Source organism: Colletotrichum higginsianum, chromosome 9 (genome assembly GCF_001672515.1).
Source record: "Colletotrichum higginsianum IMI 349063 chromosome 9, whole genome shotgun sequence".
Taxonomy (NCBI): domain Eukaryota; kingdom Fungi; phylum Ascomycota; class Sordariomycetes; order Glomerellales; family Glomerellaceae; genus Colletotrichum; species Colletotrichum higginsianum.
The window spans coordinates 3,620,691-3,634,392 of NC_030961.1; the positions used below are offsets into that span (position 1 = coordinate 3,620,691).

General features: G+C 53.8%; 4 protein-coding genes across 4 annotated transcripts; 1 reads left to right on the plus strand and 3 right to left on the minus strand.

Moving 5' to 3' along the window:
• Positions 1 to 464: 464 nt before the first annotated feature.
• CH63R_13303 (AAA family ATPase) lies at positions 465 to 3,638 on the minus strand (the record flags this gene model as incomplete). The annotated part of the gene is made up of 2 exons (XM_018308277.1): positions 465 to 987; positions 1,057 to 3,638. 2 exons carry the CDS (start codon positions 3,636 to 3,638, stop codon positions 465 to 467), a joined length of 3,105 nt encoding a protein of 1,034 aa, XP_018152694.1.
• An 897-nt stretch (positions 3,639 to 4,535) lies between these two features.
• Positions 4,536 to 6,586, plus strand: CH63R_13304 (uncharacterized protein; the record flags this gene model as incomplete). The annotated part of the gene is made up of 5 exons (XM_018308278.1): positions 4,536 to 4,831; positions 4,925 to 4,955; positions 5,019 to 5,223; positions 5,300 to 5,536; positions 5,595 to 6,586. The coding sequence occupies 5 exons, from the start codon at positions 4,536 to 4,538 to the stop codon at positions 6,584 to 6,586; spliced, it is 1,761 nt and encodes a 586-aa protein (XP_018152695.1).
• A 349-nt stretch (positions 6,587 to 6,935) lies between these two features.
• CH63R_13305 (C6 zinc finger domain-containing protein) lies at positions 6,936 to 8,764 on the minus strand (the record flags this gene model as incomplete). The annotated part of the gene is made up of 2 exons (XM_018308279.1): positions 6,936 to 8,598; positions 8,673 to 8,764. The coding sequence occupies 2 exons, from the start codon at positions 8,762 to 8,764 to the stop codon at positions 6,936 to 6,938; spliced, it is 1,755 nt and encodes a 584-aa protein (XP_018152696.1).
• A 914-nt stretch (positions 8,765 to 9,678) lies between these two features.
• Positions 9,679 to 12,964, minus strand: CH63R_13306 (OPT oligopeptide transporter; the record flags this gene model as incomplete). Its single annotated transcript, XM_018308280.1, has 12 exons — positions 9,679 to 9,972; positions 10,042 to 10,291; positions 10,369 to 10,545; positions 10,619 to 10,693; positions 10,744 to 10,844; positions 10,911 to 10,990; positions 11,051 to 11,726; positions 11,777 to 12,000; positions 12,074 to 12,587; positions 12,648 to 12,726; positions 12,785 to 12,828; positions 12,896 to 12,964. 12 exons carry the CDS (start codon positions 12,962 to 12,964, stop codon positions 9,679 to 9,681), a joined length of 2,583 nt encoding a protein of 860 aa, XP_018152697.1.
• Between the last annotated feature and the right edge of the window lie 738 nt (positions 12,965 to 13,702).

A 13,702-nucleotide genomic window follows, 5' to 3' on the forward strand; every position in this document is an offset into this window, starting at 1 on the left:
TGAGAGCACCCATATGGTAGTCAATGTTTTGAGTGTGGCAACTCCGCTGCCACTTCTGTTCATATACAGTTCCGGCTACATTGTTTCTCAGTAGATTACAGAAAAACTCAAGCGGGGCTTTGGAAGACAGTGACATATTGATTTAACTCATGATTCCAATTGAGCTAGTCAGTTGACTTGAAGCCTGAGTGAGAGCTTTCAATTAAGATACGAGGGGGAAAAAAGGTTTAATCAACTGTTCAAAGAGATGAACCCCTCCTCGAATAAGATGAGAAGCCTATAAAAAAATGCAAAAGAATGAACACCAAGCTTTCCCGGACCAAAATCGCTTGACAGAGCGACGTTACCTCAAGAATTGCCTTAATAGACATATAAACCCAGTCATTCAGCTGACGAGGCCAACAACGACTCCAACAAGAGAACAAAATCTACTCTGAGTAAATCTGATATCTGATCGGTCTCGTCTACGCGCTCTGCTTGGCCATCATCTCCTGGAACTTGAGAAACTTCTGGAACTGCTCCATGTCAGAGCCTCCTCCAGCAGCACTAACCGCTGATGTCTCGATGGCAGCAGCTGACGAGCCCGTGCCCTTTGCCTTCTTCCCTTTATCGCCCTCTTTCACGTCCTCATCGTCCGTTTCGGAGTCTGATGCGTCGTCCGAGTCGGATATCTGCGCCTCCTTCTTGCCGGACTGTTTCATTTGCGGCGGCCATGCTGCCTGTGGCCGTTGGACCGCAGTCAGAGGGACGTAGCCAAGAGGCGCGGACGAGGCCATGAAGCCATCGTCACGCCAGCCATCTTGTCTAGCTCCATCCGCTTCAGTCGATCCCAGAACACTATAGAGATAATCGTCAAACTCTCTAGACCCTTGGGCCACCGACTTAAATTGCTTCTTGCCGAGGGATGGCTTAGGCTCGTCCGCGTCTTTGGACATGTCCTGGTACTCGACGAGGGCGATGGCCGTCTGGAATGCATTGCGAATCTGCCTATTATCAAATGTTAGCCAACCCATTTAAACGAATCAACACTGCAGGATGATATTCGTGACAACCCACCTTCCGTTCCACGTCTCGCGGTTCTCCTTCTCGAGTCCGAGGTAGTGTTTTTTGGCAAAAGCGAGTATCTCTTTGTCCCTGATCTTGAAGTTGTACGTTTTCGTCTTCTTTTGCTCCGCCTTGGTCCGCTCGATGAACTTCTCATATAGCTTGCAGGTCACGCCGAGGTCCAGCTTCGGGTAGGACAGCGACATCTGGATTCTCGACTTGAAGGCCGGGTCAATGGCGCCGACCCTGTTGGAGGTGAGGAACAGGATCCCGGCGTAGTATTCGAGACTGCGGAGGAACACGCTCGTGACGGCGTTGTGCCGCAGGTCGCTGCGCGTGCGCTTCGCGAGGAAGACGTCCGCCTCGTCGAGGAGCAGGACGCAGCCCCATTTGGTCGCGAGCCGGAAGTTGTACTGCAGGTTGCTCTCGACTTCGGCAGCCGTTTCGCCGATGTCGCCGCAAGTGATCGGATACAAGGGTCGCTTCGTGTCATCGGCGACGCACTCAGCTGTCGACGTCTTTCCCACTCCTGGAGGGCCGTGTAGCAGGATGACCAGCCCGGCCCCTTTCCCCTTGACCAGATCCAACCCGGAACCCATGCTGGGCCTTATATCTGATGACAAATGAGAGGCACGTGTGTTCTCGTGCGTCTTGACCAGCGCCCTGACCGTCTCCTTGTGTTCGTCCGGGACCACGAGGTCTTCGAAATTGTTCTCGAATACTACGTCGCGTAGGTCTGCCGTCCAGACTTTCACCCATTGCCTGGACCGAAGAACGAAGGCATAGACATAGGGCTGCATCAGCATCAGATCTTCTTCCTGGAGGTCCTTTGCCTGGACCGGCCCCAGGGTCCCGACCATTTCCCCGGCAAATATCTGGGAGTCCATCTCGTCGTACTCGAGGTCTTTGAAGATGGCGTCACTGCCGCAGCAGCCTTCTCTGCGATGATAGCACCAAGGATCTTGTATCGTTTCCCTCTTGTCTCTCTGAGTGAAGTCGTCGGTCGATATAGCCGACTTGAGCCGCCATTCTGGGTTGACACTCATTGCAAGCGTCATATCGACAATGACCTGCGTATCGAGCTCGTGAGATGGTTCGTCCAGTGTTTTTCCTTGCACAAGTTTGTGGCAGCACGGGGTACTGGTGAGGCTCAGTAGGCGTCGTCCCATTGCTGTGAAATTGGTGCGCAGATCGGCCTTTCTGGGATCGAATCGGAGAGGGTACACGAGTAGGGAGGTGATCGGCCTTTTCCCGTTGAACCTCTTGATGGAAACCTTTTCCAGTTTCGGAACATAAGTAGAACCATTGGCGTGGAGGCTCAAGCAGTCGACAACGAACCCATCTACCCGGGAAACCTTTTCATCTTCACTGTCAAATCTGTAGCTCAAAGGCTCGCGCCCTCCGGCCAGGTTGACCACTCTTCGGGCATGGGTCTGGTCGGATTGGAAGACAACAATGTCGCCTCGCGAGAAGAGGTGCCACAGATCGCCGTACTCAATGTCAACGGCCGTTCCTTCATCGATCTTTCGACGCAGCTCAAAAGTCGGCGTCAGTTCCACGTCAAAGAATCGGTCGATAAGAAGCTTAAGGTCTTCCATGAGATCAGTGTCCTCGTACTCTTGCTGTCCTGTCTTCTCGGACTTCGAGTCGACTGGTTTTGGTGCGTTCTTCGCGGCCTGCGTCTTCTCCATCTTGTCTTCCAGCTTCTTCAGGCTCTCCCTGATAAGTTCCTCGTTTCTCACAAAGAACTTGAAGGGGCGGAGAAACACGATACCACCGTGTACCATTTCACCCGCAATCATAGATCTTTCGGCACGTGCCAGGACTTCTTTCCCAGTGATATCTTGTAAATGGGACATCAACGAGTACGACCTGATGCGTAGACTCTCTGGTGTTCGTGGCTCGTCGCTCTGCATCCTGTTCGATACGGGATGCTCTCCTTCGTGAGCCTGGGCGTGTGGTTCGACTGGCGTCTCTGAACTGGTAGTAATCGGCGCGACGCCCTCTGGTAGCTGAACCTCCAGCGCCGGCTGCTGCGTCCAGTGAAGTTTGCTTGATTGACCAGTGACTCGGAATTGGTTTGCACTCAGACACTGCAGTTCATGTCGATGAACGGGAAGCATCTTCTTCTTGACCGGTTCCAAGTCATCTTCGAGTTTGTAGACGTATGTTCTCAGCTCCTTCAGTTCTTTCTCCAGATCTTCGATTCGCATCTCGGTGAATGTGTGGTGCAGAATGGCCTGTTGTCCACGCGTCCTTAAGCGTCCAGCCTCCTTCTCATTGGCAAAGACACTGCGCCCCATAGTGTTAAGATACTGAGACCGTATTGTCGCTTCTTGTAATACTTCAAACTCTTCTTTGGTGTCCTTGAACGGAATCAAGTCTCCTCTCCCGGATGGGGAACCATGATCTGGCACCACCGCGTCCTCTTCGGTCTTGAGAGCCTCTGCGTCGAAGTTGGCTGAAGTTTCATCATCGTGACTCGCGTTTGCGTTGTTATGACTTGAGTCTGTCATTTCTTTCGTAGGGGAAACAACTTCCCGCTGTTCGAGTGGGAATTGTCGCGCGGGGACCAGCTGCACTTCGGGTGGCATCGCGATGGCAGTGTGACTGTTGTGTCCGTATGCTCAGCAGTTTCATGGAGATTGATTCTATGTCAGATTGAAAACATGTAGCGGGAGGTGTCAGGAGTCAAGAAGATACGGCGAAACATTTGAGCCAGAGGTCCAAGGTCTGTACTGATATTAAACAACAATGGTCCGGTATCTCAGCTTTGCGGCAGGCTGGCATGCCCCCTCCTTTCTTATCATTCGCCTTACTGGTGTTTCAATTATGCGAGGCGACTCGGCGTCAAGCCGTGTTGCCTACTGGTTGACGACGGCGGCGATCACTCCCATTGAAAGCGTTAAAACGGTGTCAAGCTGGTCAAATATGGAAGCTTGCAGCCAGCCTGCGTCCAGCCTGCTTGAAGCTCGCATCTCACCAGGCTTAAACAGGCAGTGGTCATCCGATAACCCCTCGTCTCATGCATTAGCTCAGACGTCGGTGGTCAGCAGGCCGATGCCCGAACGCCTGATAATTCCTCATCATTGAATTCGGCCGTTCTACAGCCTGTTTTCCAACAAGCTCACATAAGAACGCTTGAGACCTGCTAGTTTGTGCCTCCACGGCGCATTCTTGTCGCACCTTAAGGTGACACAACGTTGAGCTGTCCAGCTCAAGACTCTTATCCATGGCTCATAACGCTGAAGAAGTGAACGAGAGAGAGCTTTTCCTGTATTCCAGGGATAGACATCCCGCAAGCGAAGCCGTTGTTTTCCTCGAAAATCATGTTGCACTGCCTGGCCAACAACCTCCGGTCTTCAGCGAGCATAGTGGGGAACTTGTCTCCATAGAAGATGCTAGAGAGCAACAGCAAAAAAGGTGCGTCCAGATGCTACACCGATCGCGCTTGTGTAAACCTGTCCTGAGCTTGAGTCATCAGTGCGTTGATGTGGAAAGAAGTCGACGAGGAGAAAGAACGGCTCTTCGCTCTGATGATACAAGTACAGGGAAAGATTTCAAAGAGGAAGAACGGAGACCGCCAGGTTCAAGCACTTTCGGAAACCGACCTGAGGCAATGCAGCTGGGGACAGGTTCTGACCGAAGTCGACAAGACCGCGGAGCGGTGGAAGGGTAGTCCCGACAAGGAGAGCAAAACTATGGTGTTCATTGACAGAATCGGGAAGTATTCAAGTGCTCTGGAAGCGTGGCTTGGGTTATTGCCCATGGGGGACTACGGATCAAGGTATGTTCTGGCGGCTTTTTCGCTGATTCACTTTCTACGACCTTCTTATTCACAAGATGCGGATGAGAATGCTCACGCCCAGTTCTGTTGAAGCATCTGCGGCGTGTTCAAGCTGGCGATCGGTGTAAGTTGAAAAGATAGAGGGTCTTTGAGTCGACGTGTTCTGTTCTGCTCACAGTATAGATAGGCTGCGACGCAGTACAGCAGTACTGGGGAGACAATCTTCCAATTCTTGGCTGATATACCGGACATTATGGAGAACGCGAGGCAAACCGTTGCCCTCTACCGGGAGATGGGGGGTCATTCGCTGGACCGGAAGAGCTTTGAGTTATTCAGAGCGGTTTTGAAAGCTCTCAACCACATCATGCAGTTTTTTGCGGACAGCAAGTTGGGTAAGCTCCTTCACGGGCATAGACAGGCAACCAGCTCGATTCCAGCATCATGAGCTTACTATTCGGCGCCTTGCAGAAAAGTTCTTTCAGGTCACGATAAAGCAGAGCGCGTACAAGAGCGATTTGCAAGCTAGTATGGACGTCGTCAAGAAACAAGTCCAGGCTTTCAAGGAGGAAGCTTACATCTGCCACGCTCGAGAAACTCACGGACACACCCGCCTTTTGGCCAAAATCAAACAGGACAACGAGCATTTTCAGAAGAGCCTTCTCCAAATGCTCCAGTCTAGCCCTTATTTCCAGTCGAGTCGCTCAGGTATGTCACACTCACTCCTTCAAGCCTACGTAGAGCTGAGTGTTTACTTGGTCATCAGAGCGTCTCGCCCCAGACCACAGGGCTCTCCCACCAAGAATCTCCGGCTACGATTTGGCGAATGTCGACTACTCAGTGTCGGCCGATGAAGCCAGCTATCAACCGCGTCACCTCGGCTCCCAAGAATTTCGGAAGCAGTCGTACGAAGACACAGCGGAAGCCAAAGCGGCAGCCGAGGCAGCGAGATCGAAGCTTCTTCGACTGCTGCAGTATGACGCGGAAACCGTTCAGAACGACATTGCAACTTGTCTCCGACTTGGCTATCGTCTTCACGAGAAAGGGAAATCGAAAGCGGCAAAGCTTTTCCGAAACGACGACTTCAGGGCCTTCATGGAGCAGTCCCAAGCCTCGACCAGCCTTCTCGTCAACGGTCGGGATGATCTTGCCGCGGCGGACGGGATATCTCCCCTTAGCCTCGCAACGGCCGAGCTGACGCGGATCTCCCAAAGTGAAGGGTCTGAATTTGGGCAGTTCTTTGTCATCAACTTCTTTTGTGGCGAGCACCGTCCAAGACATTCACTGGACCCTGACACAGCTTGGCAATCATCGGCAGTTGGCATGATCGCGAGTCTGGTCGGCCAACTTCTCAGCCAGACGACAGACCGAGGAATGGGACTAAATCTATCCTTCATGAACGACTCGAAATGGAGGAAGGCAGGGAGGCTGGAACCGAAGGTTCTCTGCACAGTATTTGAAGAGTTGGTGAGACAGCTGCCCTCGGGTGCGTTGGTTCTGTGTATTGTTGATGGGATTGCGGTTTACGAGACACAGGCGATGCAGCCTGAAACCATGCTCGTGATGGAGAAGCTGGTACGACTGGTGGGCAAGTTGGCGAGTGGACCGCAAATCTTCAAGTTGCTTGCTACCTGTCAGAATCGAGCCTTGGGGGTATCGCAGCTTTTTCGGGGACGCACTCTGGATTTGCCGGAAACCGTTGATGCAGATGACGCGGCAGATTATATGATCTCGACGATGGGGAGTCAGAGATCGTGACGGGGACCTTGTTCCATTGAGTCTTGTCATTACGGGGCGATGGCGCAAATAATCCGAGGAAAATGGTTGTACTACGATCATGTCACTACTCCAGAGGATTCTGCTCTCAGCGATTGACCTTTCTGAAAACTATTCAAACACCACCCACCCAAACCGGGAATCGCTACAAACCGCCGGAGGAATGTCTATGCCTCTAGTATGCGGTGGCTCAAGACTCTGTAGCGGAAGTGAAGGTCAGGGTGGTCAAGGTATAGATTAAGATTTGGGTTCAAGAACTATGAAAAACGCTGCTCGTATCTCTCGCCCATAAGGTCTTCATCAAAACTCGTATCTCCCAGCCCGGCTGGATCTATTTACTTGTTTCGTGCTTGGCTGCATCAACAACCCGTGGTGTGAGGGGACTGGATGTCCAGAACCCATTTGCAGCATCGAACCGTCTTGCCAACATTTCCTTTTTCCTGTTGCTGTGTAGCCTCAGGACACTCAGAATGATATCTCCTTTGGGCTCAATGGGCGTCTCAATCCACAGCTTGTGTATCCTGGGCGGCCCGGGAAGGATGGGAACGACGGTATCCGGGGAGGCCCTTTTGTCGTCCTGAACACCGTCCACTATCCCCCTTTCCTCCAGAGTCATGATTTCCCTGGCGATGCGTGCCGACAACACCGCATCCCAGAGTCCTTCGTGCCGTTCTCCCAACAAAAGCAGCTCTACTGCCTGTCGCCTGATTCTAGGAACGCGGCATTTAATAGCTGCGTAGAACAGCGGCGGCACGAGGCCGATGTCGGCAGTGCAGTCGGCAGAAAGGGGGTTCGTGTTGTCGGGTGAAGTATCCGCTGTCGGCGTCGGTAGAGCTGAAGGCTGGAGTGCGTCGAGGATTTTGCGCGACCCGGAGACGATGGAAGCAAAGTGATGGGTGTAGTGGTCAAAGATCAACTCGTTTTCAGGGTTGAGAGAGGTGTTCGTGATGATGTATGCCACAGTGTGGTGTATTGGCAACGACCAGCAAACAATCCTTTCGCCGTCTGATAACTCGCTCCAGGTCCTGGCTTTGAAATCATCAAAACATTGAAGCCACAACTCCAGGTCGTTGCGGAGAGTTTGCTGCGTAGCCAGGAGCTCAAAGATGTCGGACACATCACCTGCTACGCTTGTCGCGCCGCCATCTCTTTTGAGCCGATATGCTCTGATCAAGAGAGTGTTCAGATGACGACTCGCATCACGGGTCGTCTGAAAAAGGTCAGGAAGCGACTGAGACGCCAAAGGAGTTCGTGGACCGCATCCCGAGTATAACTCGTTCGAGAGGAGGGTCGCTTGGATATCAAGGCGGGGGATCACTTCGGCGAACCACTCGTCAATCGGGTCCGACGACGGCGCCGGTTCCGCGCTTCTCTGCAAACTGCCCAGCAGGCGGAGGCTGTGCTGGAAATGGAGAAGACCAGTCTTGTACTGCTTCTGCATGAACTCTAGGCAGATGAATATCGTACAGACGATGAGGACGATGCGTATTGACTCGGTGTCCTGCATTAGTAGGCGCGACTGTAGAAATGAGATGGACTTGTTGTAGTATTGCAGGCTGAGGCGTTCTGCCGTATCCGAGGACTGCGGCTTGAGTGTCTCCTGCTCGTCGTTGGCTCTGCATGGTTCAGCCATCTCCAGGCCCCTCTCATGGACAGCCCCAATGGCAAGTATAGCGTAGAGTATGGCCGGCTCCGTTGAGCCTGCTTGGATGACGAGCTTCGTCCACACGGGCGAGCTAAATACACCGGGGAGTCTACTCGAGATTTTGCGGACGAACCACTCGAAGTGGCGTCTGTCCGAACAGCTCAGCGCGACGAGACCGGCATGGGTGTCACAAGGGGTGATGACGGAGGAGGTCTGATGAGGGCACAGCGGGATCTTTCGGCCCGGAGAGCCGTCCTTGGGGCCGCTCAAGAAGCCATCGCAGACCGTCCCTGTGACGCTGCATCGACGACATGCCGGCCGCATCCCGTCACACTTCACTCTCCGGGCCCTGAGTATCCGTCAGATAAAGCAACGTTCGTGGTCGTATCCACAAGGGACCCCCGTGGGCCGGCCGAGACTTACTTGCAGGACGAGCAGCCCCTCCTCACTTGCGGAGGCGAGCCTGAGTGAGACTTGGTGCCGGAACTGCCGGGTGGGGTTCGGCCGCTACTCATGGCCAAGAACTCCAAGGGGAAAAAAAAAGAGGGAGCTCGGAAGTCGTGGTTTCTGGCGGGCGGGCGCGGCGCATGTAAACAATGGATACGTACGCTACGTTACGGCTGCGAGGGAAATGACGCGAGAAACGGGCGCGAGTCACCGTGCCGGCAGAAATCAAGGGGCGGGGTTGGATGGAAGCTGGGCGAGCGAGAACTTGGCCGCAGCTACTCGGAGACAAGACAGGACAGGGCACGGGGGGCCGTCGTTAGATGGAGGAGAAGAGAGGGGTGCTGACGTCAAGAAGAGGTTGTGGATGGACAGAACTAGGTTTCCAGGAGGTCGTTGATCACTGATGAGTGAAGATTCAGTTGGGGCCGATTGGGTGCGCTCCGCTCCCGTTATAGTTTCATCGCTTCCCATTGAGTCGTGGGAAATGGCCGGGGTAAAAGTGTAATCTCGCTCTGCAACTAGGTTTCGGTGAGCGTGAGCCTCGACGAGTCAAAGCGCTCTGTTCGGCATCTGGACCGTGGATCAGGGCTTGACCAATGGTACGATACCGTGACCATGGGGTGCTCGGCGTCTCCGTTGAGTAGAATGAGTGAACGTTTGAGGATTTGATGTAAAGGATTGAGTACTTTGAGAGCAAGTGTAATATGTATGTGTATCTAAACAGACTCTAGACTTGAAGTCTATGTACCGAAAGCCCTCATGGCAGAAATGAATGAATACTATGGCTTGGGTGAATAGCACCAATTCCTCTCTTCCAAGCCAACTCTGCCACACATTATTCAGTGTAGCTCATTCCGTAGCGGCCCATTGAAGACTGAGACATCTTCGCGGTCATCTATGGCATCGGAACCTCCTTCACTAGAATCCTTCATCAGAAGCTCAACGTCACAAGGTCCAACACCAAGCGTGACCTTGCTCGAGTTCATGCCGCATAGGTACCAATGCGCGGTCCAAAGTACTCGCCCTTGGGCAGCGCGAGACGCGTGCAGGCCGTGGCTTCGCATCCGCTTTCCGAGTCATTGCCCCACCAGTTGATCTCGAACCCATGATAGCTGACGGCGAAAAAGATTATGACGCCGGCAATGGCGATGGCCGTAGAGAAGGCTGCCGAAAGCACGTAGTTGTACTTGGACCAGAAGGCGAGGTAGCGCTGGCGGAGGTACACCATGCTCACCCATCCGGGAAGAACAGCAGGCCACATGTAGGCGATGTTGTACTAGAATACTCCTGTTAGTACTGCAAGAGTCGCCAATCACGTCACGTTGGGGCGGGGATCTAGGCTTACAGGAGACCAGCTGATGCCACCGCTGAGGATCATGACGGGATGGATCTTGGAGAACCAGTGGGTGCGAGGGAACTTCCTTTGGAAGAAGTAGAAGATGAACGGCACCGCGAAACCGACGGGGAAGGCCGACAAGAGCGCCGTGTAAATGCCGCCTGAGCCAAAGACTTTACGGGCACCCAGACTGCCGAACAGCACGGCAGCCGTGAAGTAGGTGTTCACACCGGGGCAGGTGAACCGATCTTTCTGGTTTCTGCAAGTGGGACACAACTCTGTCAGTGGAATGCCACGCACGTTCAACAAGTCAAGCCGGCGGAGCACAGCACTTACGTCGAGCACAGGTCCGGAATGTTCTCAATCTGGAAATTCATGACCCCCGTGCACACGAAGGCCGAGACAAAGACGGCCACGACCTGGGCGGCAAAAGTGTGGCGCTGGGGGATCTTGAGGTAATGCGCCAGCTTGAGGTCGTTGGCGAAGTCGAGGGCATGAGCCGTGGTGACATATCTAAACGTATTGGTTAGCAATTTGCTCTCATCATCGAGTCAAGACTTGCCACCGTGTTATTGATTCCACTTACCCGAAGCACTTGAAAAAGTTCATGGCGAGAGCATTACCGGGCTCCCACGCACCTCCGATGAACTCGGCGAGAACGCTATTAAGTCAGTCGAGTCGTTCCACGTCCAAGCCGTCAAGATTGCTTACTTGAACTCAACCTCCATTCCGGTGGTCGCGAAGATGATGCCGGTCGGGATGACGAAGACCAGTGCAAGGGCGATACCGAAGAAAACCACGCCGACACTCGTCTGAAGAATCCTTGTTAGCCTCTCCCTTTTCCTCATCGGATCACAAGGGGAAAAAAAAAGACGCACCTCGGTCGGCCATGCGGCGACGGCAGCAACACCAAAAGCAATGGCAGCCAAGTTGAGAATGAGATACCACCACTCGGGAACTAGAAGTCGTTAGCAACATTCATGAGGTCATGCGAGTCCGACCAGTATTGCGCCTATACCTTCCGGGTAGTTGGACATCATCCTCGTGTGGACATCCTTGAAGTCGTTTGACGCTTCCTTCTTGAAGCTGCGCAGCAGACTACGAAACCCGAGCGCAATGTCGTGCCGGTGGAAGAGAATGGCGTATGAAACCGTCGCCGCGTAGACGGCAAAGAAGTAGTAGTACATGGTGATGCTGCTGGCGGCCAGGTACACCGGGGAGTAGGCCTGATACTTGGCCTCGTCGAGCCACCCGCGGCCGTCGAGAATCTTGGAGACATTGTACGAGCCGCCAAAATGATTGTACATCAGGTTGGAGTTGATGGGGAGGTACCCGGTGTTGTACGCGTTGGTCCAGTAGAGCCCAATGATGGTGATACCGCCTAGGAAGACGCCGACGAAGGTGTTGAGCGTGACGCGGAACGGAACGACGAGGGGCTGGACGACGTGCGTCGCGACGTTCCAGTCGAAGGTGGGCAAGGGGTTGAAGCCAAGCCCCTTCTTGACACCGGTGAGAGCGGTGAGGGTGAAGTTGTTGGGGGCAATCCAGGCCACCCAGTTGAACAGCGAGAGCGCCCCGAAGATGTAGTCCGGGAACCAGAACCAGACGAACATGGCGGCAAACGCGGCCAGGAAGAGGCGGTATCTGGACATGCTGTAGATCCTCTTGAAAGGGCCGGGCACCGGGTGGTTGACCTCTGTGGCAGTCGGTTAGCTACGCTTTTTTCTTTCTTTCTCGCAAAAACGCCGCGGAGCGGTTGGTTCGACTTGCCGTTGTGAAGGGAGCTGTTCAGGGCGATGGTGACGAGGGAGGCAGGCCAGAGACAAAAGGACGGATAGACCAGGAACCGTCTGCAGAGACCAGCCAGACCAAAACCCATCAGGTTGGTCGAAAGTGCCAGAAGGATCTGATAGCTGAAGGACTTGGCATACTTCTGGCCGAAATACCGATCCATCCACTGTGTGAAGACTAGACAGACAAAAAGTCAGCAATGGATCGATCACCTGGTATTAGTTCACACCAGAGGAGGCAGACGACTTACTGATGTATCTGGAACTGGGAAGCGTCTTTCCGACACTCGCCATGATCGAGATCAGCATATGCTCCTTCTTGTTGAAGGGCCCGGGGTTGAGACTGTGCCGGACCCCGAAAAGCGTGAAGCCAACGTCGGGAAGCCATCTCTCGGCCGCCTTTCCGACGGGGTACGCCAACAGCTGCACAACCTCGGCGCGGAGCGTGATGGACGGCTGGCGCACGCTGAACAGCTGGTTGATGAAGGCGATGAAGACGACGAAGAAGAGGCCGATGGTCCAGGAGCGGATGGTGCTGACGGGGAGGGTCACGTCGTCGTGGGCGTCGACGACGGCGCGCACCTCGGCGTAGGGGCTGTTGGTCGTCAGGAGGGAAACCTCGATCTTGGCCTCCCCGATCTCGCGGGTGTGGGCGTCCGGGTTGGCGAAGATGTCGTCGTTGGCGAGGAACTCCTTGAGACGCTCGAGGGCGCCGGCCGGGAAATTGGGATCGAGGCCATGTTGGTGAACGAGTCTCTCGGCGGACTTTGATAATTCGTTAGATAGCTGCATCGTGTGACGCCTGTTTGAGAGCAATCACATTACCTCTTTGGTCTCTTCGAGAGAGAGTGCCAGGGAGTGCTCTCTAGCCTCGAGGACTTCCTCGGGGGTTGCATTCAGTTGCCTTGAATGTGTCGTTAGCCATTGGCTCGTACTTTAATTCGGGGCGTCTGGTTTCCTACCTCGCAACTTCATCAAGAGAGACCTTGTCATCGAAGCTTTCCCTCTGTCAAAAAAGTCAGTCAACTTGAGCGAGGAGTGGAGTTTTTCAGTGATTAGTCAAAAGGTCTAACCTGGGGATTCGCATCGACCGGCGTGACAGCGTCGATGGTATCGCCCGTCTTCTCATCAAGAGCGCCCATGACGGCGAAGAAAGTGACAGAGAGAAAAATGAAGACGGTAACTGGTCCAAAGAGCTCTGACCGTCCAAGGGCGGGAATGAGGTAACTAGAAGGGGGGGAAAGGGTGACGAGACAGGGACAGCGAACATCCCAGAACCCACACCGGGAGCGGTCATCTTTATCTGCGTACCGCTGCACAGTGGAACTCTAAGACGGGCAAGTCTACAACGTACTGCGTTTCCATGGGCTGATTGCGTTGGGCGGGTGGCGTTGGCACCTGCGCGGTTCATGGTGCGTGGATGTCTTCCGTATCGGTATACCATTACCAATACCCACCTAGTCTTTGCAGCCCTCTAGTCGTAAAACCATGCCGTCTTGACAATAATTGTGCCTTGTAGAGGGCTGCCGGCCTTAGCCGGCGTCTTTTGCCGGACGACATCCATGTGGGTGTGACAGCGCCGAGGGATCGCGAGGACAAGGTCTGAATTGGGATTGTTTTCGGATGTAGATGTGACGTTTCCATTCCCGTTCTTCCCCCGATACACCGGAGTAGCCCGGACGGTATTGTAGGCTTGTCTAGAGAGATGTTTTCTAACCCAGCCAATGGTGCGAAGGGTCATCTTCTTGCACCATAAAGCTAGTATAATTTGCAACAGCGTCTATCCCCTCGCTTTCGGTTTTCGTCGCCCTATGGTTATTTCAATGACTATCAGCCCCGAAGTAACTCCGCCTTTTACGTAGGAATATAGCCAAATTCGT